The sequence below is a fragment of the Ascaphus truei genome, chromosome 2 (assembly GCF_040206685.1).
Source record: "Ascaphus truei isolate aAscTru1 chromosome 2, aAscTru1.hap1, whole genome shotgun sequence".
NCBI classification, from domain to species: Eukaryota; Metazoa; Chordata; class Amphibia; order Anura; family Ascaphidae; genus Ascaphus; species Ascaphus truei.
Window position 1 is genome coordinate 185,087,906 of NC_134484.1, and position 27,697 is coordinate 185,115,602.

General features: G+C 44.8%; 1 protein-coding gene across 1 annotated transcript in view; it reads left to right on the forward strand.

The window, feature by feature from the left end:
- Positions 1 to 2,235: 2,235 nt before the first annotated feature.
- Positions 2,236 to 27,697, forward strand: part of GFOD1 (Gfo/Idh/MocA-like oxidoreductase domain containing 1) — a 128,814-nt gene continuing 103,352 nt past the window's right edge. Inside the window, exon 1 of the mRNA XM_075585676.1 lies at positions 2,236 to 3,141. Coding sequence (XP_075441791.1) covers positions 2,889 to 3,141 — 253 coding nt within the window. The 5' untranslated portion in view covers positions 2,236 to 2,888. The remainder of the gene's footprint in view (positions 3,142 to 27,697) is intronic.

The window sequence follows — 27,697 nt, forward strand, 5'->3', positions numbered from 1 at the left end:
CTTAATTGCACTAACCCATTGCATTTTTATTACGATTGAAACAATGTAATCCAAATAATGGTATACTCTGGGCTGGGCGCAAGTTCCTTGTATGAATTTATTCATTAAAAAACCTAATGAAAGGATTCCTGTACGTTTTTGACCCATGGTCCCGTTTTTGTGTTGGCACGTTAAAGATTTTTTTAATGTCAAATAATGAAATACGATATGTAATCTGTCTGTATGATCTGTATTGCATTAGACCATGAACCTGTGGTCATGGACCAGCGTCCTGCCTCTTCTCGTCTTGTGACACTGCTTCCCTTTCAACTTTGGTCACTAAATTAGTCTGAGAGATGTGCAAACCCATTTGGATTTCCTTTAGAGTTATTATTTGCTATTTAAAGGCAAAAAATAAATAAATTGCAAATTTCCAATCAAAATCAATCATTCGGGGCCTCCAATGGAGGGGAGAAGGGGGTAGGGAGATGGGACTGCTGAGGGACTCCTTCTCCCTCACCTTGTTTGACCCTAGATTGCAACCGCACCCCTTCCCCTCGCTCGACAACTGAGGCCTCGACCCCATGCTCACAAACGCTGGGGCACCAACACCACTCCTCCGACACCATCCCTCCGCTGCTAAACAACTCGCTGAGGTGCCCCAGTCAGGAGTTCAGCCCTGGGCTCCAGAAACCCGTCAGCGAGCCTGGCTCCATTCATATGTATTGGACGGGGCTGAACTGTTCTTAAGCAATGGGAAGGCCGCATCATAGCTTATTGAATAGGGTCCAGGAAATCCCAACCAGGAAAGTGGAGGGGGTCCCACTGGGAGATGTACCTGCAGCAGAGGCTGGGTACATAAAAGGGGGGGTGGTTATATTTGTGAGTCCATAAATCCGTACTATTATGTAAGCACCAATGCATTTTGTTATAATATAACCTGCATTTTTTTTAAAATCCTAACCTGGAGCATTCCTCTGTATTGTTTTGTTTGACCAGAGAACGTCTCCTGGCACTGTACAGGGGTCAGCAGGAGGAACTGCACCCAGACGTCTCCACATCCCAGGATCAAAATCAGTGAGATTTGTGGGGAATGTAATATTAAAGCAAAATAACTTATTTATTTGAGCAAGACTCTATTATTGAATTGTATCAGGCGACAGATGCTAAAAAATCAGCGAGCTTACAGTAACTTGAAATCAGGGAGACACGGGAAATCTGTGATAGTTGACATGTCGGCTGCATGGTTTGGGAGATTGGAAAATATTAAACGTGCAATTCTGTCTACGTTTTTTTATTTGATAGGTTTGATGCAAGGGATCTCCGGAGCTGAACCGCGTTAATCTCAGCTCCGGGGGCCCCCTGCTTCCCGATATACGTATCTCCTAGGTGCTGCTGGTAGTATGCCCAGCTGGGTGAACAATATGGAGGCTTAAATCTCCCACAGCACGGAAGGCAATAGGAAGCCGCAATGTGTTCTGTTGCGTCTTCTTATTAGCGGCGTGACGCGGGCGGATTTAAACCTCCTGAAGAACCTTTAACACTTCTCACCTCGCGGCAAGGCAGTGGGTTTATATAAAATGCTGCATTACGCACATGTAAGGGAGAAGAATCCCTGACTGAGTGGCACGCTGGATATTGTGCTGCCCATTTCTGAAGGTTTTAAGGCAAACAGGTGTTTTTCAGTTGACTGTTTGCAAAATTAGGAATAGGATTTTTAATAGGTTTGCCTATTTTTTGGATGTGATACCTTTTAGTGGACCAACATCACAGTGCTTCATAGATTAAACCATAACGCACACAGAGCTTTTGAAACCTCATAGGTCTCGTCTTCAACTGGACTTGTTCCATTCCTTTGAGCTGGCTGAGCATCCAAGAAATGCAGCGAATTGCGGTATCTTCCACCATGTAATTCAATGTTCGAGAAGTCGTATTGGTCCTGCAGAAGAACAGATTTCTTGTAGGTTGTGTCATGTAAATTGCTAATTCATATAGCGACTGAGTGCCCTAAGACAATTTTTGCCCACTCATTTGACCAACTTCAAGTCTTTAACCTGCAATACCAAAACTCACAAATTAGCCTTATTCTAAGTCTCCTGCAAATGACAGATTTGCACATCTCTAACCACAATTGTCATGTAAACTGCTGCATAACAAATGTGTCCTGAACTAAAGCAATGCTATTTTGTTTTTGTATTATTTCTCTTGGACCAACACAGAAACTATGAAATATTGCCCTGCCTCAACTCAGCAGTGACAGAGAAGTCACAATAAAGGAAGGCAGGGGGTTAAAAAGTAACCTTAGCAATAGCCAATGGCATATGAAGCTCCGGAGAGGGCGTTGCAGGAATTAAATAAAAAAAACACACACATTAGGTGACAGCAGATATCTCCACCCCCTCCCCTGGATCACAGCGATGAAAAAGGAAAGCCTGTGACCATGGCAGAACAAGGCTAGGGCTGGCAGGGCTGCTGCTGGTCTCTCATGTCCAGCAGGCTGTCTTCTCTTTGACTATATATATATTTTGCGATTAAGGATTGAAAGAGTCGCCTTGTCCTTTATTTCTTATTTTGACCATCATCTCCGCCTCTGCATTGTGCCTTTTATCTTTGCATTGTCCTTTGAGGAGGGGAGGGAGGAAGCCCCTTATTATCTGGGCATGAGCTGGGCATGGAGAGCAGAGGTGGCATTGTGGCACCAGCCTGGCCCCTCCAGCCTGAGAGGTGAGGGGGGCAGTAGGAAAGGGCAATAGCAAAAAGAAGGACTGTGGCCATCATTTAACCTGCCGTTTCAGAAAGAGTGGGATCAATCACCAGCAGAAGGAAGGGAATTTGCTGCCTTTTTTTTTATTCTGCATGAGGCAGCCCTCACCTCCCTGGGCTCCCTGATCGCTCCTCTGACCGGAGCCATGCTGCCCGGGGTGGGGGTATTCGGCACCAGCCTGACAACCCGAGTGATCATCCCCCTGTTGAAGGACGAGGGCTTCTCGGTGAAAGCCCTGTGGGGCAGGACGCAGGAGGAGGCGGAGGAGCTGGCTAAGGAGATGAGTGTCCCCTTCTACACCAACCGCATTGACGATGTGTTGCTGCACCAAGACGTGGACCTGGTGTGCATCAACCTGCCGCCCCCTCTCACCAAGCAGATCGCAGTGAAAACCCTGGGTAAGAGCATTGTATCCTATGCACTGGCACCTCCAACAAGTCCCTAAGGTGCTGTGTAATGCCGAGAGAGAGAGACAGACAGACAGACACACACAGAGATAGAGAGAGAGAGACACACACAGAGACAGAGAGAAGAGAGAGAGAGAGTCCTTCTAGTTGCGGTCACTGGCACATTTTGTGCTAGTTCTTGTGTTGAGAAATCTGCATTATTTAGAGGAGGAGGTACAATATCTGCTGCTCCCAGGAGTCAGTGAGCAGCCAGTGATACAGTGTTAACTGGGACACAGAGATCACTGGTGCAGTGCACACAGTGTGTGTGCCAGGGATTATCAGGAGCACAGGAATCTACATCTGTACATTGAGCAGGACATGCACATGTCTAGGCAGGGTGCATATAACTTTATGCTGTGGACTGCTTGTTTGAATAATTTGTGCTTCTTTTTCAGTGTCATTTTGTCATGTCTCTGTCTGTGCATTATGACCCTTATTTACTAAGGGGAGTGACCAGAATACACCTTAAGGCCCATTCAAGTGATACACTAGTCAGGTGTCTTTCAGCACTGCAAGGTTTCTAAGGCTGCGTCCATGGTATGCCTAAAGGCAGTGATCACGTCTATACGGCGTGCGGGCAGAAGCGGGAGGGGGCGTGCGTTGCGCAAGAAATCAGTTAAAACTGATTTTGTGGCGCGACGGGCTGGTCAAGTGAGCGGTTCGCCAAATGAGGACGAACCAGCTCCGTGACGTCACTGGGACGCCCCTAGACATGCCCACGGACGGCGCCCGTACCATGACCAGGAAAAGCACCCGCTTTCCCTCAGTCTCCGCGTGCCTCCGCACAGGCGAAGTGTCTATGGACGCAGCCTTATGGTATACTCCCGCTTATTGAATATAGCCCCATGTCTTTTTATTCCTGTTTTTGCATCTCACATAACCCTGTTCCCGGCATATTTCTCCTCAACGTTTTCTTTCTATCTAGTTCTCTAATTTTCTGCGATATATATCTGTATATAAATACATTCCAACCATTGCTTTTTGGTGTATTCCGTATTTGGAGGTTGAGGCCTTTCTTCCCATGCCGGCTTCATATGCATGTTAGCAAGTACCTTCCCCACTTTAGCCAGGTATATTGTTCAAGCTTTCATAGGGTGGTTAAACCTTCCAGTACAGGTGCCCAGTGGCCGAATTCCCATTATCCCATTAGGCCCGGGCAGGGGGGGGGGGGGAGGCGTACAGTGGCTCCCGCTCTCTTCTCCACTGATTGTCGGGGGCCTCTGTAAAGGTGTCTTACCTTTTCCTTTGTGCCACCCTCCTCCTTCTGCAGCATCGCGGCGTCAAATGACACTGCAACGTCACATGGCGACGTGTTGCCATGACAACGTGACGTCACATGGCATTGCATTTTCATGGAGGCGCGTCGTCACGTGACATTGCGGCGTCAGACGCTGCAGATGGAGGAGGGGGGGCGGCTCTGCAGGAGGAGAAGGCCCGTGGTAAGTGCCTATGTGCGGCAAAATGTAAAATCCGCCACTGCAAGTGCCGCTATATATCCTCATGAACACTCGTTTCCACCTTCCCACCACGTTGAGGCAGTTAGATAAGGATTTGAGGGAAGGATCTACATATACATACATATATATGTGTGTAACTTTGTGATGGCTTCCTGTTGTGTCACCCTCAAAGAGCTGTACTTTTTATGTATGTTATATGTACACAGGTATGTTATAATCAGTGGTACAGTAAACGCGGCATGCTAAAAAATGACATACAGTGTATGTAGTCCCTAGCTCTCCTACCCCATATATGATTACCAGCATTGTTTGTTCAGCCTATTTACGTGTTTGTGGGTAGTTTTCAATTCCGAAGGTCACACTGTCGTAGTTGTTTCATTGCAGATGTGTGGGATAAAATGTCAGGTGAAAGTAGTAACTCGGGATCATTGAATCTCTTGGTGTGAGATGATTCTGCATATGGAGGCGTATTTAAATGTAACTTTATAAAGGTGTGAGGTTGCTGTGCAGTGGTCAAAGTGGCTTAAAAGAAGAAGTAGTTGTACTGTGTTTGCTTTAATAAAGATCTACATTTATAAAACATGGTGGCATAGCTCTTTGGACAGTACTTTAGACATATTTAGGCGTTATTAACACTAAAAGAATGGAACGGAGATGGTTTTCTAACGTCAATCCCTTGAATTTCTTTGGAAATGTACATTTCTATGTAAAAAAAAAATGTAGTTGTGCTCTTTGCGTGATAAAAAAAAAATTGTTCGTACTATCTAATTTTGACCACTGTTGTTACATATTTATATTGAAGCTCCTGTATGTTGCAATCAGGTGGAATGTGTTGGGAAGCCAATGTTAAGGCTGATCTGGTACCAACTCGTTTGGGGTGATGATGCTGCTAGCGACAGACAACTGTTCACCATTGCTCTGTAATGTGTCACTGGGCCCCTCCAGTAGCAAAGGGGGAAATTATTTGCAAATTAATGTTGAAGCCACCAGCATGCTAACAGAAATACCACATAAGGCTAACAGGAACCAAACTGTCAGGAAGTGAGCACACAGGCTGCAGTTTAGTTAGTCATGTGAGTGTGCTTTATTTTGAGAAGTATATGTAGTAGAACAGCCTGATCATATTTAACACTGAGCAATGTTGAGTTTGTATTTAACATGCAGAGTAATTGAGTTTGAAACTCATACAAAACATCAATGTTGATGGCACCAGTGATTCTTACCTTTCTTTTTCATGGTGAAACACATGAGTTTTGTGCTTTTTAACCAAAGCCAGTACAGGGTTGAATCATCTTTTGTCTTGTTCTGTCACAGTGTGTTCTTTTTATTACTTTCCTGATTTTCCGTATTTACTTGAATTTAATTAAAGGAAAGATGAACAGAGATACACATCTCAAACTGCGCCTAAACGGCCACACGAGGCCCTGCGTGGTAAACACTTGTCTTCATTTTCAGCCTGTGTAAATATTATATGACAGGTTTTAATGCTGCTCATTTTGCATGTAAATATTCAAGTTACCGCACGGTTAACATTTTGGAGCTGTCTTCACAATCTAAATATACATGACAGTTTGTGACTTAGTAGAGATCACAGCAAATGGTCAGATGTGGCTTTCAGAGGGTTATGATGGCTGCACCTATGATTAATATTGTCTGCCCATCACTGCATTAGAGAGACAATGCACAGACATATCCACCATCAACAGGATCAATTGCAGACAAGCAGCACAGCGAGGCAGTATTTTTCTTGGAACTCCTAATCAGGTCACCCATTCCGCAGTAATGTGCATGCTACTCTATGAAGAATGTCTACTTCATTAACCGTGGGAACAGGAAGCAAACATTTGGGAATGATCTCAGGTGGAAAGTGCTGGAATAAGGTCCCTTGCTCAGTTAACTTTTACTTGGAGGAGGTTTCAAAAAATAAGATTAAAAAAAATGCACATTGCAGCCAGAATCAAGGCTACGTGGGCAAACATTTCACAGTCGCTATTATTATAGTAGTTACATGAAACAGCAAACTGCAAGTATCATGGTGTAAAGTTTCGAGCATAGGGAATGCATCAAATGATGATGATGATGATGGCCAGCAAACCCCCATATTCAAGTTTCATTACGTGTTACCGCACCCAATCAGGCTTTCATTTCCATTGATGGAAATGTGAGGTTTTCAGGATTTCTCTGCTTCAGCACAGGTGGCTCAATTTAGGCCCTGCTTCAGCACAGGTGGCTCAATCAGAGTCTGTCTTCTACTGAACCTCAGCTTGAGCAACCTGTGCTGAAGCTGGGATATCCTGAAACCTGACCTGTTGGAGGTAGGCTTGAGAGTTGAGCACCCCTGCGCTAACCCATAACAGAGCAGTAGGAGTATATCAGGGACGCGCACAGTGGTGGGATTCAGCCGGTTCGCACCGGTTCGTGCGAACCTGTTACTAAAAGTGCACAAGTTCACCGAACCGGTTCTTAATTCTCTCACCTGTCCGGGCGGCATCTCCAGGCATCTTTAGCCTGCATATCCTCTCAATATGGCTGCGTGGTGTCAAATGGCGCTGCGTTGCCATGCCAACGCGAACGTGCAGCCACATTGAGAAGATTTGCAGGGGGAACATGCGATGCCGGAGCATGCTGGGAGACGCCGCCCGGACAGGTGAAAGAGTTTCAGGGGGAAGATGCCGGGAGGACGCCGCTGAAGGTAAGAACCGGTTACTGACATTTCTGAATCCCACCACTGGACGTGCACACATCACCCATTTTTAGCCCAGTTATTGCAGGCAGAGCATGTCATTTGCTGACTGCATATTCAGCCCCCCAGCACCGCAGACGTTCAGCTAAACAGGATCTGCGCTTTCACTAAATTAAATGATAATTATAAATGAGCACAGCAAATGTCAACGCTTTAAGGGGCTTCATTTATTTTTGAAAGGTGGTCTAGTGATACGCTGCTAAACTATACCGTACTGCAGGGGTGCGCAAACTGGGGGGGGGGCGCAAGATTTTCCGGGGCGGTGGGGAGAGGGGAACGCAGTGGTTGCAGAGGCCCCATGCTCTTCCCCAAGGCATCCAAATGAAAAGGCGGGGGATCGCGTGAGGCCTCTGTAATGTCTCTTACCTTGTCTTCGGCAATGCGTTGCCATGGCAACGCTGCACCACATGACGCCGCGGGGTCACGCGTCATTTGACGCCGAAGACAAGGTAAGGAGGGGGGGCACAGCAGGGAAGGTTTACGCACCCCTGCCTCACTGCACTAACCCCTTAGTTCACGTGTATGAATAAATACGTCAACTTGGATTTAAAAAAATAATTGTAATTATGAGTATCTATTAGCGGCATTGAAATTGTATGAGCTGTAAGAAGTTGCTTAGTTTGCTTGTGTAGAACCAGCACTGAGCCCCACTGTATACAAGAAATAATTGCTACTTCTTTCTTTTTTACATTTTACAAAACTGATCCGTGGTCCTCTGATCTCCGGGGACTCTCCGGCTCCGGGATATTTACCCGTGTATCCCCTTGATAAGAACACTTGTCCATTGGACACACTGCGGAAAAAGCAATTTGAGGGAATTGTTGCTTTAGCAATATTTAAATCTATAAAATACACAGATTGGCATTGTTTTTAGAACAGGATATCAATCTCGAAACCAAAAGGAAATCAAACCACATACTTAAACCTGAAAAGGGACAGGGCGGGACCAACAGAAAACAAGGGCAGTTTAATGGGTTTATAATAGGCGATTGACACTACAGGTTGAGAACTTTTTCCCACATTGTTGTAAACTAATTATGAGGCCAGCATTAGCCAAATAGATAGGAGGAAAGAGCAATATATTATACCAAATAAGGTTATAATTCAATGCACCAAAAGAAAATTTAAACATGTTCATTTTTACACTGGAAGCAACTACAGTAAAAAAAAAAATATCACCTAAAGGGTAATTGAATCCTTCCAAGGATGTCATTTACCATTGCTATTTTTCCCATCTTTTTGCCATGTAGGTGTGATGGCCACTTGAAATAAAAAAAAGACCCGCAGCCTTGCTGTCTGCTTGATTTATAGAGTGAATTTTTTGGTTATGATGTTTCACTTTATTCTGAATCGCATAAGAATGGCTAGTTTGATAACGCTTGCCGCGTTGTACTGGTAACCTCCAACTTCAGCTGTTTCCCAGGTCTGGGGAGACCTTTATTTTAAGGCAGAATACAAATAGAACCTTGTTCTGGAACCGGAGTGTGCAGGAATTATTGTTAGTGTGTGAGTCTGGAAATGACAGGTGCCTTGGCTCTCTGTAAGGTGAAATCTCTAAGGTTTGAAATGCTGCTGCCACTTGAAATTCCAGCTTTTTCACATTGCTGCAAGGTGCTTTTGACTTGTGACCCAGCTGGGCTATTCTGTGGGTGATACAGCTATTTACTTTTGCATCTGACGTTTTTATGGTTCTTTGTGCCAGTTTAAAGATTGCTTTAGCCACTCAATCACTTGTTCTGGCTGTAAAGAAATAAGTGATTAAAGAAGTTTATATTTAGCAGCCACCGAGGTACAGTTCACTTCCTACCAAAGTGAACCAATAGCAGTCATCAGTTCAATTGGTTAAACATATATGTATGCATGTGCTTATTTATACCGCAGTGCCAACGTACACAGCACTTTTCAGAATTAGCAAGACTGTACAGGGAGATAATATTCAAAGTGTCACAAGTGCATTACAGAGGAAGTAAACAATGGGAATGGGGGAGTCTGGTCTAGAGAGCTTACAATCTAAATGGAATATTGGGAGACGTTCATACACAGTAATACAATAGGAGCAAGTGCAGTATAGAAGATATTTCAAGGGGGAAAAGTAAGTACATCAGGAGTGCGAGGAGAAGCCACAGGGCCAATCCAACAAAAGGTAGGCTAATGATGAGCTGCGTGTTAGATATGTTACGTCTCAGGCGGCAGAGGGCTATCCAGTCTGAAATATCAGAGAGACAATCAGTGACTTTGGTCTGGATGTCAGGAGTAAGCTTAAGGGTTCGAAAATACAGCTGTGCGTCATCTGCGTAGATGTGGTATTTGAAGCCAAAGGAAGGTAATGAGATCGCCAAGCGAGAGTGTATACAGTGAGAAAATAATTGGTCCCAGGACTGAGGGATGAGATGCTCCAACAGTGAGGAGAAGAGGAAGAGTCAGCAATAGAGACACTGAAGGATCGGCTGGAAAGAAAAGAGGAGAGGGCTTACAGTTATATAGTTACCAAGAGGCAGAAGAATTTGCAGGAGTAGAAAGTGGTCGTCGGTGTTACTGGGAAAAGGGAGTTAGACAAGGCTGTGGTCAAAATGGCTTTAAAAAGTTGTGATAATGTATGTATGTATGTCTTTATATAGCACCATTCATGTACATAGCGCTTCACAGCAGTAATACACGTGACAATCATAGAAATAACAAATAATACAAATAACATAATGGGAAGGAATGCTTCAGACATAAAAGAAACATTTAGGAAAAGGAGTCCCTGCTCTGAAGAGCTTACAATCTAATTGGTAGGTAGGAAGAACGTACAGAGACAGTAGGAGGGCGTTCTGGAAAGTGCGTCTGCAAGGGGTCAAGATCAATGTATGAGGTGTAAAGTATCAGCCACGGAGCTACCCATATCCTTCGTTAAAGAGGTATGTTTTAAGGTGGGTCTTAAAGGTGGATATAGAGGGTGGTAGTCGGATATTGAGGGGAATGGCATTCGAGAGGTGTGGGGCAGTCAGTGAGAAACTTTAAGGTGGGAGAGGGCTGTAGGCACAAAAGGGGGTAGAGAGAAGAAATCCTTGAGCAGAATGCAGGAATCGGGATGGTGTATAGCGAAAAATTAGGGCTGAGATGTAAGGAGGAGCAGAAGAGTGTAAAGCTTTAAAAGTGAATTGAATGTGTGATACAAGATTTGATAGGAATCCAGGAGAGGAAGAAGAAAAAACGTCATGTTTTATCTACCTTTTGAATGTGAGAGGAGAAAGTGAGAGAGGAGTCGAGTGCGACCCCTAGGCAACTTGATTGTGCTACTTGGTAACTTGGTGTATAATAGTACTTCCAACAGTAATGTGGAAGGAGGTAGTAGGGCCAGGTTTGGGAGGAAATATGAGGAGCTCTGTTTTTGACATGTTAAGTTTAAGTCGGCGGAGGGCCATCCAAGATGATATAGTGGAGAGACATTCAGAAAATTTGGTTTGTACAGCAGGTGTAAGGTCAGGGATTGAAAAGTAAATTTGGCATCAGCAAAGAGGTGATATTTGAACCCAAGAGATGTGATTAGGTCACCTAGAGAGAGTGTGAAAAGAGAAGAGGTCCCAGGACAGAGGCCTGGGGTTACCTCCACAGAGAGATTGATAGAGGAGGAGGAGGTGTTAGCAAAAGAGACACTGAGAGTACAATAGGAGAGGTAAGAGGAGACTAAGGATAGAGCTTTATTACAAATACCAAGAGTATGTAGAATGTGAAGGAGAAGCGGGTGGTCCACAGTATCAAATGCTGCAGAGAGGTTCAAGTAATATGAGTAGAGTGTAATGGCCCCTGTCTTTGGCAGCATGGAGGTCATTAGTTATTTTAGTGATGGCTGTTTCAGTGCAGTGAGCAGTGCGGCATGCCAGATTGTAGAGGGTCTAGGAGAGAATAGGTCTGAGAAAATGGAGCAAGTGGACGATAGTTACAAAGACAGGTAGGGTCAAGTTTGCTGTTTTTGAGTAATGGTATGCCTGTTGCATGTTTGAAGGAGGAGGGAAAGGTACCAGAGTAGAGGGAGGAGTTGAAAATGTGTGTGAGCGTAGGGATTATAGTAGGAGTAAGAGTTTTTAGGAGATGGGTGGGAATGGGGTCAAGAGGGCAGGTGGTAGAGGGAGAAGAGGAGATCAGCAATGACACATCCTTCTCTGTGACAGCGGAGTTGAGGAAGGCAGGAGGAGAGTTAGGAAGAGGTGTAGAATGAGAGGATACAGAAGGGATGTCCTGAAGTATGGATTCCACCTTTTCCTTGAACTAGTCAGCAAAGTCCTGAGGTGAGATGGAGGAAGAACAGGCAGCTCAGGGTGGTCTGAGTAGGGAGTCAAAGACAGAGAAGAGTCGGCGCGGGTTAGACTTGTGCGCAAGACCGATGACAGGGGAGGGGCGGGGCAGCCGGGATTGGTGTCCCGGGCCCCCATGAGTCAGGGGTGCCCCAGCCCCGGTCAAGTGTCACTGTTGGCGGCCCTGTGCGTCAGAAAAAAAACACTGACACGCTTGGTTAATTGAAGAGCCAATCAGACCCTCCTCATGGGCGGGGGACTAGCAGCCGATATAAGCCACTGCACAGGCGGGAGAAACGTGTTTGAATCTTCCTGGCTGTGCAGCTGCTTATTCAAACTACCCAAAGGTAGATACTTGACTGTACTGTATTTGTAGTTCCCTGTACTGTTGTGTGTGTACCCTGTGTTTGTCTTTTTAGTGTCTGTGTCCCTGTTCCAGTGTATATTTGTGTGTGTGTGTCACTGTGAGTGTCCCTTAAACGTCTCCCCTTCCCTCTCTCCCCCACCCACACCCCCACATGCCCGCATCCTCCGCACCACGTGTCGTCCATCTGTAGGGCCCTCCTCTGTGGGCCATCAGCCCCCCCACCCCAAAAAAAACAACCCCCCCCCTCGGACCCTAACTGAGCCTCCGAGGCATCAGTTCCCCCCCCCCCCCGGGCCTTAACTACCTACGATGCATTAGCCCCCCACCCCAAACAAACAAACCTCCCCCCCGGCCCTAACTGAGCCCCCGAGGCATCAATCGGGCCCTTACTTATTTTTCAGGCCTGTACCCGAGCCTCGGCAGGCAGCCTAAAGACTCCCCCCCGACTCCACTGCGGGTTGCCAGAAGCCTCTCCTCCCCCGGACAAACTGAATGCTTCTCCCCACCTCCCCCGGGCTAACTGAAGGTCCCCAGCCTAACTGAAGGCCCAGCGGTCACGTCACGCGGTGCCACGTTGTATGGTGATGATACTCTCCTTTACTGCCTCATTTTTCACAATTAGCAGCTCAGTAAGCCCATATTTACCCTTTACTGGTTCTTCTGTGGTCTACATAGGATTACACTCCTCCGACCACCTTTAGGGTGGGCTTAACTTTGATATTTAGATGATCGTTTACATATTGAATGTAACATTTACTACAATTATGCTGGCAGAGGCGTTTCTGTTATTACGATATTGGTCACTCTTCTAGGATATATACTGATGTATTGATCGTGACTTACGCCTTGTGATTACATATTGACTTGCTAGCAGAGTATAAGAGATATACAGGCATACCCCGCATTAACGTACACAATGGGACCGGAGCATGTATGTAAAGTGAAAATGTACTTAAAGTGAAGCACTACCTTTTTTCCACTTATCGATGCATGTACTGTACAGCAAGCGTCATATACGTGCATAACTGATGTAACTAACGCATTTGTAACAGGCTCTATAGTCTCCCCGCTTGCGCACAGCTTCGGTACAGGTAGGGAGCCGGTATTGCTGTTCAGGACGTGCTGACAGGCGCATGCGTGAGCTACTGTTTGCCTATTGGGCGATATGTCCTTACTCGCGAGTGTACTTAAAGTGAGTGTCCTTAAACCGGGGTATGCCTGTATACAGTTAGGTCCGGAAATAATTGGACACTGACACAATTTTCATAATTTTGGCTCTGTACGCCACCACAATGGATTTGAAATGAAACAACCGAGATGCAATAGAAGTGTAGACTTTCAGCTTTAATTCAAGGGGTTGAACAAAAATATCGTATGAAACGTTTAGTAATTGCAACCATTTTCATACACAGCCCCCTTATTTCAGGGGCTCAAATGTAATTGGACAAATTAACACAATCATAAATAAAATGTTCATTTTTAATACTTTGTCGAGAATCCTTTGCAGGCAATGACGTCTGGAACGCATGGACATCACCTAACGCTGGGTTTCCTCCTTTGTGATGCTTTGCCAGGCCTTTACTGCAGCTGTCTTTAGTTGTTGTTTGTTCGTGGGTCTTTCTGCCTTAAGTTTTGTCTTCAGCAAGAGAAATGCATGCTCGCTTGGGTTGAGATCAGGTGATTGACTCGGCCATTGCAGAATATTCCACTTCTTTGCCTTAAAAAAAACTCCTGGGTTGCTTTCGCAGTATGTTTTGGGTCTTTGTCCATCTGTAAAGTGAAGCGCCGTCCAATCAACTTTGCTGAATCTGAGCAGACAATATATCCCTATACACTTCAGAATTCATCCGGCTGCTTCTGTCTTCTGTCACAACATCAGTAAACACTAGTGACCCAGTGCCATTGTAAGCCATGCATGCCCATGCCATCACACTGCCTCCACCGTGTTTTACAGATAATGTGGTAGGCTTCAGATCATGAGCCGTTCCAAGCCTTCTGCATACTTTGCCTTCTGCATACTTTTTTCTTCCCATCATTCTGGTGTAGGTTGATCTTAGTTTCATCTGTCCAAAAAATGCTGTTCCAGAACTGGGCTGGCTTTTTTAGATATTGTTTGGCAAAGTCTAATCTGGCCTTTCTATTCTTGAGGCTTATGAATGGTTTGAACCTTGTGGTGAACCCTCTGTATTTGCTCTCGTGAAGTCTTCTCTTTATGCTAGACTTGGATAATGATATGCCTACCTCCTGGAGAGTGTTTTTCATTTGGCTGGATGTTGTGAAGGGGTTTTTCTTTACCATGGAAAGGATCCTACGATCATCCACCACTGTTGTCTTCCGTGGACGTCCAGTCCTTTTTGTGTTGCAGAGCTCACCAGTGCGTTCTTTTTTCCCCAAAATGTACCAAACTGTTGATTTGGCCACTCCTAATGTTCCTGCTATCTCTCTGATGGATTTTCTTTTTTTTTTTGCAGCCTAAGGATGCCCTGTTTCACTTGCATTGAGAGCTCCTTTGACCGCATGTTGTGGGTTCACAGCAACAGCTTCCAAATGCAAATGCCACACCTGGAATCAACTCCTGACCTTTTACCTGCTTAATTGATGATGAAATAACGAAGGAATAGCCCACACCTGTCCATGAAACAGCTTTTGAGTCAATTGTCCAATTACTTTTGGTCCCTTGAAAAAGAGGGGGCTACATATTAAAGAGATGTAATTCCTAAACCCTTCCTCCAATTTGGATGTGAATACCGTCAAATTAAAGCTGATAGACTGCACTTTAAGCCCATATTCATTATTTAACTGTAGCTTGAATTAATTTTGGTACACAGCCGAAATAACAAAACTTGTATCAGTGTCCAATTATTTCCGGACCTAACTGTATATACTCAGAGCCTAGTGTTTTCTCCTGCCTTCAACCACATTTATGCTGTGTATTGCTCATCCTGATGTGATTTAGCCCTGTCCTTTTAGGGGGCTTTTCTCCAGGCACCTCCACACAGGTTATAACACCGCTGTTTCGGTGTGCCACCCAGCATACACACAAACAGCTGCCTGTTGAAGTGAAATACATCAGTCCTAAATATCATTGTCATCAGACCTGTAATTCTTTTTTTGACACCAACATCTGAACATACACATTAACACCTGACCGTGTTTTGAGGATACAGGCTTACAGCACCTCAACAGTCTCATCACGTAACCCTCAGGAGTTACGTCACCATAGTGACTTTTCTAGTGAGTATTATACTCTGAGTCCTTGAGTCCCTATCATTGACATATTTAGTGAAAGAGTGCGATTTGGGAATCTTTTTGTGGCTCCTATTTGGGATACATACAATATGTTTATTCGTGCTAAAATACTGTTCCTGATTTTAAAAAGAATCGACATTTATTAAACATTGGGGCAAGCTCTTTGGGCTGTATTTTAGAATAATTAAAAGGATTGGTTTAAAAAAAAAAAAAACAAGTCGCTATTTACTGTATAATTGGCTTTCTTACCAAAATTCAATTGCCATTAAATGAAAACATATTTGCTTGTAATTCTGGCCTTTATCTCATTATTAGTTTACACAAAACAGGAAAAAGTGCAAATTAACAATTTACCTGTACACCTGTATAGCAACAGTGTTATCACAGAGATTAGGGAAGGATTGTAAATAAACGTCACAGCATTTGGTTACTATGGAGACTAAGGGGCCTATGCACTAAAGGTAAATAAAATAAAAAATCGCCGGGCCATTTAAATCACCGTTTTTATGAGCGTTGCGATTACTGTATTCAGAAAGCCTTGATTACCTGTGATAGCTAAATTCACAAAACGGGCAATTAGCCGGTGATCTGATGAACGACCCAATGAAAAGGCCTAACCCGGCGAGTTGTATCTGCTGCAGAGAGAGCTGCTCTGAGAGAGCCATCTCTCCCTGTGCAAATATCGCCCGAAATGTATGTGTATAAATTTTAATTGTGTTAATAGTTTAGATGAGCAGGAGGTCTCCTGAGCTGAACCGCATTGGTTTCAGCCTTGGGGACCCCTTACTTCCCAATACAGGCCCTGTTATGGAGTGCCGGTACCTCCTATGCATTTTATTCCCACGGTCACGTGACGCAGACATTTAAATGCATAGGAGATACCGGCACCCCATAACAGGGCCCGTATCTCGGGAAGTAGGGGGCCCCGGAGGCTATCCGCTATGGTAATGAAGTTTACTGTAAATGCATTTTTATTGCATAGGATTCATGCCAGGGGTCTCTGTGCTAATATTAATGGATATCAGCTCCAGAGATTCCCGGCATCAATCCTATGCAGGAAAAATGCATTTTTTTTCTAAGTCCCACCTCGCTGCTTCTCTGCAGGTTTCCGACACCTTCACACCAACTTTTTCTGGTGTGAGGATTTTGTGATAAAATCACCATTCTAGAGCGGCGATAGGCGTTCATAGCCTAATCACTGCTACTAGAATTGCACGAGTTTATGAGCAATTTTTGGGGGGCTTGATAAGTGGCTTATGAACGCTTACTGCATAGGCCCCTAACAGTTTTAACCATTATTTAGCAACACCTATAGTTTTCAGTTTGTTTTTATTGTTGTGATCACCTACATTTGTGACTGATAAGATACTAACTCTAGAAAATATTTTTAAGAGGGTCAGCCTCCACTTACCTAAAGTATTTAAAAAAAATATATATGAATGTAGTATTAGTGGGAGTGTCCTATTTAGAAAGATGTATTGGAGTTGGATAGAGTGAAAGCATTTTGCCATTTAAAGTTGCAGTCTCCCCTACAATACTTCCCCTTTTTGTTTACAAGATGGGGAAACAGGGTATCGGCTCCAGGGACCCCCAGGTCCCAAGATACTTACAGGAAAAAGGTACCTCCTGGTTTTTACATTTCCGGGTTCTCGTAATTGCGGCGTTCAAAGCTCGCGCGTCCCTCGGACCAGTAAGAAGCTGTGACGTAATCCGGTGTGGCTTCCCATTGGCCTGCATGACCAGGGCCTTTAAACAGCGCCAAGATACCGGCATCCCTTATGGAGGTAAGTATCTCAGGAGCACGGGGTTCCCAAAGCTGACATTTATGGGGTTCAGCTCAAGACCCCCTGTTTCAATGCTATGTAAAAAGAAAAACGATCCCCTTGGATTGCTGCTTTATTTTATTATTTATTTATAAAATGTTTTACCAGGAAGTAATATGTGGAGAGTTACCTCTCGTTTTCAAGTATGTCCCGGGCACAGAGTTATGATGACAAATACATGGTTAAAATACACATTTACATTAAGTGAACAGAGCTATGCATTGTGTATAAAGACATTGCATGAACTGTTTAACATATTTTATCTTGTAGGCGTATGACACAGTTACAGACCAGTGTAAATGTGAGAAGACAGCTTTAGTTTTGAAAGAACTTAAACTGGTGCTGGATGTGAGAGTCTCCGGTAGATTGTTCCAGTTTTGGGGTGCACGGTAAGAGAAGGAGGCACGGCCGGATACTTTGTTGAGCCTTGGGACCATGAACAGTCTTTTGGAGTCTGATCTCAGATGCTAAGTGCTGCATGTGGTAGGGGTGAGGAGCTTGTTCAGATAGATGGGTAGCTTGCCCAGAAAGTATTTGAAGGCAAAACAGGAAAGATGTACTTTGCGCCTAGACTTAAGTGATGACCAATCTAGTTCGTTGAGCATTTCGCAGTGATGTGTGTTGTAGTTGTATTGGAGGACAAAACGGCATATTGAATTGTAGAGGGTGTCTGGATTGCTAAGGTGCTTTCGGGGTGCTATGTCCCCATAGTCTATAATTGGCATTTGCATGTGCTGTGCTTTTTGACCAGCTGGCTTATGGAGGATTTGTTCCTATAAAGTACACCTAGTTTGGCATAGGTTTAGATGTCAGGGTATCAATGTGCAACCCAAATGTTAAATGGGAGTCAAACCATGTGGCCAGATACTTAAAACTACTGTAGTAACAGGGGCTAAGGTGGTACTGGAGCTGTTTCTAAAGGTGGCGTAAGTTGTTTTTTAGCGCAACATACTCCAAATTCTACAAAAGTTAAACTACACGTCATAAATATGTCGCATTTTAGAAAGAAAAATAATGTAATTCCTTTGAACATACATAGAGCCAATATAGTATATATTCATTGAAGTGGTAGAAGGGAAAAAAACACATTAACCCCTTTGTCCCAAGGGAGTATAAATGGCACTGGAAAAGTTAATAAACACATTAAAACAGCAGTGCCACTAGTATATAGCTTGTAGGCACTCCACTTACAACACTAGTTCAAACTGAATATGTTCCTTTAATGATCAATCTTTTGCCGCCAGTCATCCAACCAATTCTCATTCCAGCTGCAAATGTAGTCACCCAGAGCAGCTTTGTGTATTTGATACAGCCACCTCCTGTGTCACACACCGTATCAAGAGCCTTTGCAAAATCTAAAATTGATCAATGATAATCCAATACAAAACTAATTATTAACACAAATATTATTTCTAAAAATATGTTGATGCGCTGAATACTATCCTCCGATGAGCATTAAAATAGCAATTCGTGCTGTTCATTTGAATATTATAGAACAAGAATAATTTTATTTATATGGTGCTTTTCTCCCAATGGGACTCAAAGCACTGCACGGTTACATAAAGAAAAAGAAGAACACTTTAAAGGTTATAAAAGAGACCAAACACAAGGAAAGAAACAATACAGGATGGGACGGTACTGAAGTTGTTATGAACTGAGATAAGCAGGACTGCAGTATTTTCAGCCCAGTTTCATGAGAAATGTACAGTCAATAATAAAAAAATACCACTTGTGGTGCATTTGCATGTCTCAGACAGGTTTGCAACCCTGTCTTCCCTCATGTTTCACCCCGCCTGAAAAGTCTGGCATTGACTCATCCAGTCACCGACATAAGAGAAGAGGGAAAACATACACTTACTGTTTGAAGCCCTTCAGGGCTGGAAGGGACCACACTGCATGTGTACAGTGTGAAATGTAAGGCTAAGGCCCCGCTCCCAGAGTCAGCGCACCCGCACTGCTGACAGGCGGTGCGCTGAGATACACAGACCGCGATATGCGGTCTGTAGGGAGCGGGAGCCGGAGCGGGAGGTGGGCGGGAGGTGGGAGGTTTGACAGGGAGGGGGGGCGTGGCTTGAGCGGAGAGACCCGCTACTCTCCCCCCCCCCTCCCTCCCTCCACGGACTCGGGCTGGAGCACTCATACATACACACATACACACACACAGGCAGGCAGGCAGGCACTCACGCACTCATACACACACACGCGCGCACACACATGCAGGCACTCACGCACTCACACACACACACACACACACACACACACACACACACAGACAGAGGCAGGCACTCAGGCACACACACACACACACACACACAGACAGGCACGCACGCACTCAGACACACACACAGACAGGCACTCACGCTTTCACTCCACACTCCTCCCCGCTCCCGGAAGCCTCTCCTCCTCCCGAAGCCTCCCCTCCCCATTGGCTCACAGCCACACCACGTGACGCGTCAACGCTAGGAAACACCATTCTCTTGTGTCTCCTAGCGGCTGACGCGCCACAGCGTGTAGTCAGCTGTGCCGCCAGGGGGGACCGGGACCGGCTCGCGAGGATTCCCCTGCTGGTGGGGAACTCGCTACATTGCCGCCCGCGCCAACGAGCGCAGCGGGACCGAGGCCTAAACGAGCAAAGGCTCCAGTGAATGGTCCTGAAACACTGCAGTAGAGCTTACAATGTAATTGGGATGCCTGGTGCACAGGAAAATAAAGTCGTATGTACAAATCTGTGCTAAGCCAAAAGGCACTTGTATGGACCATGGAAGACTCTCTTTGGGTTAGCACTACTTAGTAGATCTGGGCCAAATTGATTTGCCTAAAATCACAACAGAGACTGGAATTTGAAACGGGTGAATTTACTTCCAAGGTAGACACATTGGGGGTTATGCATTAAACTGTGGTAGTGTTGACCGGGGCATGGAAACTCACGCTGAAGTCAATAGGCATTTCCGTGCGGCAGTGCCCTGATCGGCACTATTACAGCTTAATGAATAACCCCCATTGCCAAGATTTCACTACTCCATTCTTCTCTTATATTTCCATTCGCCCCCCCCCCCCCACACCCAGTTGACGGTGGTTCTAGCAAAAATGTTAGCTAATATTTTATCCCCTGCTGACAAGAGAAAGCTAATTTTACAACCCGTCTGTTGCTACCGCAAATGTTTTTTTTATTTATCAGTAAAAATAAAAAGGAGCCTGAATTTTGCATAACAAGCAGCTTCGCTGTAAGTGTGCCGTTTATTGCTTAGTATGGCCTTGAATATAGCCAGGCAGGGTCTATTTTGATGTGCAGTCAATAATCTTTTGTTCTGAGCCGAGAGATTTTCGGTGAGTGCCTTTTAAAGCATTGACATTTTTACCAATCTGCACATTTTCCTGCTAATATTAGCATTGGCCGTAAGCCAAAAGAGTGTCTTGATCCCATGGATTCTGGCTAGGCAGAATATCTATGGGGGCGAGTTTGGTCTGTAAGGTCTGAGCACGAGCCTCATTCGCCGGTTTATTGTGGCTCTATGTATTCACGTATATACTCTTTTAGTTATTTAAATAAAGTAAGCGGTAAAAACAAAAACAACCAGAAATATCAAATTTAAACAAAGTAATTTTTTAGCTGAAGAATAATCTGTTGCAGCACAATGGATTGCTCCCATGGATCTTGGTTATTTGACTGTTATAGGGACCAATGTCATGTGGCTTAAGGCGGTGTCTGAGGTTAAAGGGCAATCCCTCCTAAGGCCAAAGTGAACTAATTCCAGTGACGTTTAAGGGGTCTTATCTGCGTAACTGATGCCTTTTTTATTTTTTTTTGCCAAATCTGACACCTATGAGTATTTTTATTTATTTACTAAGGTTACGCTTGGGAGGGGTTTGATTTCCTTTTGTGTTCGGCACCTGCTTGTCCCCCTCCTCTCCCTCTCCCCTTATCTTTATTGGTACTGGGAAAAGCACAGGATAAGGGTAAAGAAAACACTTGATTGACAAACACTTTCACATTCAGAGGCTCCTAAGAAATACAGCCAGCCGACTGGGATTGCACCTTTCATCCTCACCCTGGAAGATGTGTTTATGAAAATGCAGTGTTGCTTGAATGTTGGCAGAATGACAGCAGGTGGTTCAAGCTGGACTGGCTGGCTCCACGGCTGTTATAACAGTATTGTTTGTTTATAAATTATTTTATTTGGTTGAGGTAATAATAAAATGCTGTGGCCTTTACCCCCACGTTTGTGTATGTATGTATGTGTATATATATATATATATATATATATATATATATATATATATATATATATATATATATATATATATATATATCTGACGCTATAAACAATGACATTGAGTTGGGGTACCCTGGTTCAGATCCCGGTGTCAACTCCTTGTGACCTTGAGCAAGTCACTATCTCCCTCAGGCACCAAAAGCATTGATTGTAAACTCATTAAGAAAGGGGCTGTGTCTGTAACAATTAGTGTTGGACCGGGTCCTCAATTATAAAAAAAAAAACGGGTAACGGGTACCCGGCCAAAATTAAAGGTTCTACCCGGTCGGGTACCCAGTTACCCGGTTTGGCACTTATCTGCAAGGTGGCGGCGTCATCTAGGACCAGCAGCAGCAGTCCTGTGACGGTGGCAGTATCAGAGGTGTCTTCAGCGGCGGGGGAGCTGCAGGAATCCCTTCCACAGCACCGGAGCAGGTAAGCAGTGTCTGTCTGAGCCGCTGGGGAACCACTTGACCGGAGCAGGAGATTGAGCGTTCCTATTGGACAGACGGCTGTCCAATAGCAACGCTCCTGCTCCGGTCACGTGGTTCCCCGGCGGCTCACACAGACCCTGCTTACCTGCTCTGGTGCTGTGGAAGGGATTCCTGCAGCTCCCCCGCCGCTGAAGACACCTCTGATACTGCCACCGTCACAGGACCGCTGCTGCTGAACCTAGATGTCTTCGGAAAGGTAAGTATTAAGATTATTTCCAGCTGCCCTGACATTACCCGGCGCCGGGCCCACTTCTCAGTTGCCGGGTCCGGGTAATGTCCGGGTAGCTGGAAATGTGCCGGGTACCTGGTAATTCAAGGTACTCGGTACACCACTAGTAACAACCCTATGTGCTGCAAACTGTAATTGTGAAGCACTTTGTGTCCCATTGGGAGAAAGACGCTTTATGAAATAACGTTATTATTATGTACATTATTATAGCATGTCTTAAAGGGGGAGTTAGGCTATTTTGTCTTTGTGTTGCATTGGTTAATGTTGCCATGTTGTGGGCTATTACACTACTATTTACCACCATATAAGCAGGCGAAATCCGCAGCATAGAAAACAAAAATCCATTTTTTTAATAGTTCAGAAATTATATAGATTTGAGAATTTTCTTATTTTGTGCAAAAAAACATTTTTGTGCAGGTGGCGTTTCGTCCAGGTGACCCTCACAAATGAAGCATTATGTAAAGGTGAATGGATGTCGTGCTTATGTGCATGTCTCATGGGTCAGAAATAGATTTTCGGCCCATATTTACTAGGTGGGGCTATTCTATAAGACACCCACAAAGGCAGTGATGGCGCTTGGAAGTTGTTTTGTGGAGTAGCGTCACTCAGTATGGGACTAAATGTCTTCCTCCCTTCCCTGATCCCACCACTTCTCCACCCTCACTTTTTTATTCTTGATTTTCATTATTTCTGTCGCAGCGAAAGCTCTAAATAGGTCAGTGTGACCAGTAAAAGGTTGACCTATGTTGCTTAACCCTTTGAGTGCCAGAGGGACTGCAGCACCCGAGTGCAACGGGAGCAATCACATGACTGTGACATCACTGTTGCTGCGAACGGAAGAGAAGTGTCCTCTTGTGTTTAGATTGCGTTGAACCAAACTAACCTCGCACAAGACTATGATTCAGTGTGCAACCTGTGAGATTTGTTATTCTGCTTTATGTGTTTATCCTTTTTGTCTTAAAATGAGTCATTTGCAAATTAAGTGTGCATTACATTATGGATGAACTGAAAAGAAAATGCCAGAGAAGGTGTTACAAGGTTGAATGATCTCACCTAATTGCAGCTCAACTACAGACAAGACACATTAGTGTGGTTATGTTCTCGTAGACCAGGAATACTGTATAAACATTACACAGATCCATTTACCTAAGCCTGCTGGGGTGGTCCAATACCCATATTCTAATTGCTGTTTGATGAGTGCAGAGCAATGCGCATGTGCTAGCTAAGCACACAGACTGCTGCAATGTACGGTCACTGAGCAAGATACGTGTACGCACCGACAGGAATCTACCATCTGTGTTTTATTTAAACCAGGCACCGACCGGTAAACCGGTCTAGGATATTTGGTGGTGGCCGTTCCGCCGCGATCAAATGGCCGCAGGCGCTTCGCCGCCGCTCAGGTAGGTCGCCATGTTTATTCCTTACTGTAAAACCCCCTACCCTAAAACAAACATAGCAGGTTACAACCTTATCTCCTTTCTGCTCTGCGGGAGTAAGCTCTGACCCCGCAACTTGCTCCTCATTCGTGAACTAGGAGGTCCGGGGAGAGGAGGTTGGATCCCAGGAGCCCAGGGAAGCACGGGTCAGTTCAGCGAGCCCTCCTCTTCCCCCCTCCCCCCCTCGGTTAAGGTAAGCAAAATAAGAAACAAGCAGCGTAGATTGCTACTTTAAGCTAGGGGAAATAATGAAGTTTCATAGTCATGGCAAATGCCTTCATCTGAAGAAAACAAGCTATACAGCATATGCATAAAGATAGGAGGCTTAGGCAGGTGATGAAGAGGAATCGCTGTACACGATTGTCATTATAGCTTTGAAATCACTTGCAAGCCCTTGCATGTGAAAGGATTAACGCTAGTGCTAATAGCTGCGGTGTGTACACTATGTGCACAATGTATAAGGCCGTGATTATACAGCACGTGATGGTGCACCAACCACAAACTGCCTAATGTCTGAGGCCGCTGCTAGTGCGCGCACGACGGAGCGCAATGGGGCGACCGTGATTTGAAGAGACAAAAATAAAGTTGTCTTTTCAAGCGCGGTCGCGTGACGCCGCAGCCACGCCTCCCCAATCTCCTGTAGCCAAGTTCACAGATCGCTGGGGCTGCAGGAGTGCGCGAGGCTACGCGCTCCGTCACGCGCGGGTGCGCAGGTAGCATAATCTTGGCCGCAGGCTGCGTTTATAGTAGGCGCGCGCCTCTCACCCGAGCGTCCAGCAATTGGGGAGGCGTGGCGGACGCGTCACCAGGCTGGGTCGGCCGCATTGGCTGAACCGCTCACGTGACGCGGCCGGCGCGCAAAAAGACAATTTGTCTTTTCAAAAATCTTCCGTGCGGTTGCTCTGCATCGCTCACGCGGCCACGCCCCCTGCCCCGCCTCCCTGTCGCCTCTGCCTGCAGGACAGGAAATATCTCCTGCTTCAGGCGAGCGTGCGCTACCGCAGAGGAGCGCGGAAGCGGGCGCGAACCACTATTGTCGAGGCCCAAGTCATTAAGTTGACAATGACTTGACCTTCTTTTGCTCTAGTTGATTTTGGCAAGCTTGCCTTAGAGATAGCAATATATGTTAAGTGCTACATGTGTCATGGAGTAATAGTGACACAGGATGCAAATTGACGTTTAATCACAAAGAAATACATAAAGTATAGCATTTACCTCTGTTTCTCTTATGTAATAACACCATTGGCACACTGGCCACGCATAGTGGCCAACTCTCCATATCTGTCAGGAAAATGCCTGGGCATTTGAAATCATGTTTGTTTTCTCTATGCTAACAAATCCTTCAATCCAAAGAAATCAGTTGGAGATGCATTTCCCCCTAAATCTCCTCCACAGGCTCTGAGATCACTTCCTTTCTTATTTTGTCCCTGCTGTTTTGCCATACTTTTTAAAAATATATTTTTTTGATATCTGCTTCAAGCAGCAACATGGTCTACAGTTAAAATGCTCTGGCCCGGAAGTTATAAAATGCAAGAGCATAGAAAGAAAATATAACATAGAATGCAATGCTTATTTCCCATTTACGCAAACTGGAAATGCTTCTGGGTGTCAAAAGTTAAAAGGACGTAAAACCCAAGATTTCACTAGTCTCAGGGTCTGGATATGTTTTTAGCATCATTCTTTGTAATGTTGATATTTACACCGTTACAGCATAGAGAGACCGATGGAGTAACTTAGTGGAAATGTCCGTGCCATTGAAGAGGGAGAACCCTGTTTGAATCCCAGTATCAGCTCTCCCTGACCTTCTGCAAGTCGCTTTACCTCCCTGTGCCTCAGGCATCACAGTTAGACTGTAAGCTGTTTGGGGCCGGGACTCCATGTACGTACGGCACTGTATACATTTGTCAGTGCTTGATAAGCAACAGGTATTATGATTATTATTGTAGGTAATTTAGTCATTTATCAAACTTCACAAAAACTTGGGAGCAAGTGGAGAGAGTGTCGGCTCCAAAATGTGAGAAACTAGTCAAACAAGTCAAAGGATTTTACCCCAAGTCAGACTTGGCAGAGGTTTCCTCATAATGTGTGCGTTTGGTGACTGCTGCTGTAAACACAAGCTGGCGCATGCGGAGTACGAGCGCTGACATTGACCTTGGTACACTGGCGCTTAGAGCAGTACCAGTATTGTAAGACTTTTGCTTTCCATTTGTTCCTGTAAGTTGCATGGTTTTCGGTCTCGTGGTTGCAAAGCTAGGGGAAAACAGGTGCAAAAAAAGCCAGATAGAATAACTAATACTAATAATAATAAAAACAGAAATATACTGAGGATAAAGTAAGGGATCTGCTCTTAAAATGTGTGACCCTTGTTTTCAAAGAACACATAGTGGGGTCTAAATATCAGGTCAAAAGTTATATACTTCTGAGACACACAAAAAAGCCCCAGAATTGTAGTGAAGCATAAAATCTTATTGTTTTCAATGGTATTTTATCCCTTTAACTGATATGATGCCGATTTTTTTTTGCCACAGAAATGGCGCCACTTAACCCCAGTAGTTTGGGTGAGTTTTAACCAGCCTTTATGCTCTCAACAGTATTTGTTGATCTACAGTATCTGAGCTCTTCTACAGATCCGTACAAACTGGGACTGGCCTGAATACAACGGGAAATGTTGCTATGCTGAGTTTTAGGGTTTTTTGTTATTAAATATTGGGTAGGCAGGTAATCACTCAAATTGGCTGCCTGCTGCTCCTCCATTCACCTCTGCTGCTCATTTGTGGCTCAGTGTCTGGGTGCCAGGAGGAAGGCAAGTCCTATGACACAATGACCATGCTGCCCCCATATGCCTCCCCACTACTGCATTCTAGTACCACTAGTCTAGGAGTGGCCAACTCCAGTCCTCAAGGGCCACCAACTAGTCAGGTTTTAAAAAAATATCCCTGCTTCAGCACAGGTGGCTCAATGAGTGGCTCAGTCAACGACCGACCCACCGGTGCTGAAGCAGGGATATCCTTAAAAGCTGACCTGTTGGTGGCCCTTGAGGACTGGAGTTGCCCGCTCCTGGACTAGTTTAGCTTATACTGATCTATGCAAATACCGACACCAAAGCTGTCAAAACTAAGAAGACATCCTGCAGAGGATAAGTTTGGATATGCACACCCGCTGGGTGAGAAGGCTGGGGCAAACAAAAACAATTCTTTGCAGCATTTATTGTGGTTGTACAGTACATCATTTTGGAGACGGACATAAATTCAAGCAAAGGGGTTAATAATCACACAATAAATGCTCTGTGATATTTCATTCAAATAGACTGCACCCTTATGTAAATAAATCATTACAAGCATTAAAAAAACACCTTACAATTAATTACCTACTTTGCGGCTTCATTAAAACACGGTATACCTTGAAATGAATGAATCGTGTTCCTTAGCTTTACAGTCCAGGGAGCTCAAATCCAGTCCTCAAGCCTCCCCCAACCGGTCAAGTGTTCAGGATAGCCCTGCTTGAGCACCAACAGGTGGCTCAATCAGAGGCTCCGTCTTTGCCTGAGCCACCTGTACTGAAGCTGGGATATCCTGAAAACCTGACCTGTTGGGTTGGGGCTGGATTTGAGCACCCCTGCATTACACCATGCAATACATCATTTTGTTACTGTCAAATACTTCCTGCCATTTTACAAATGAATCATGCTCAGCAGATCGTTTGAGTAAGAATCCAGAGGGGCATATAAGGAGTGGAAAACGTGACAATGTTTTTTCTGCTGCAGAATGTACTTCCTTCTGTATTTATGTAAAAAAAAATAGGCACATAATAACTTAAATCAAACATGTTTACTCTATTGCCAATTCGTTGGTTTTTTTTCTTCCTGAAATTCATTGCTAGAAGTCTTTTTTTGGTGATTCATTGTTCCCAGATACCAGTGTGTAATCCCAGATATCTCACGTGCTAGATAACCCCGCAGCATATGGATTCCAGGGCACTATGTCTCAGAGCCTTCTGGCTGCAAAACTGAGACAAAAATAGCAGCAGATTTATCAAAGAGAGAGGGGAAAAAAAACTCCATTGCTTTCCAATGGCGTATTTCTTGCCTTTCATTTCATCTGGTGCTTCCTCCACCATTTCTTGCCCCTGTCATTTGAAAAGATGTTTCAGCAGTTTTGCCGTTTTGCAAAACAATGAA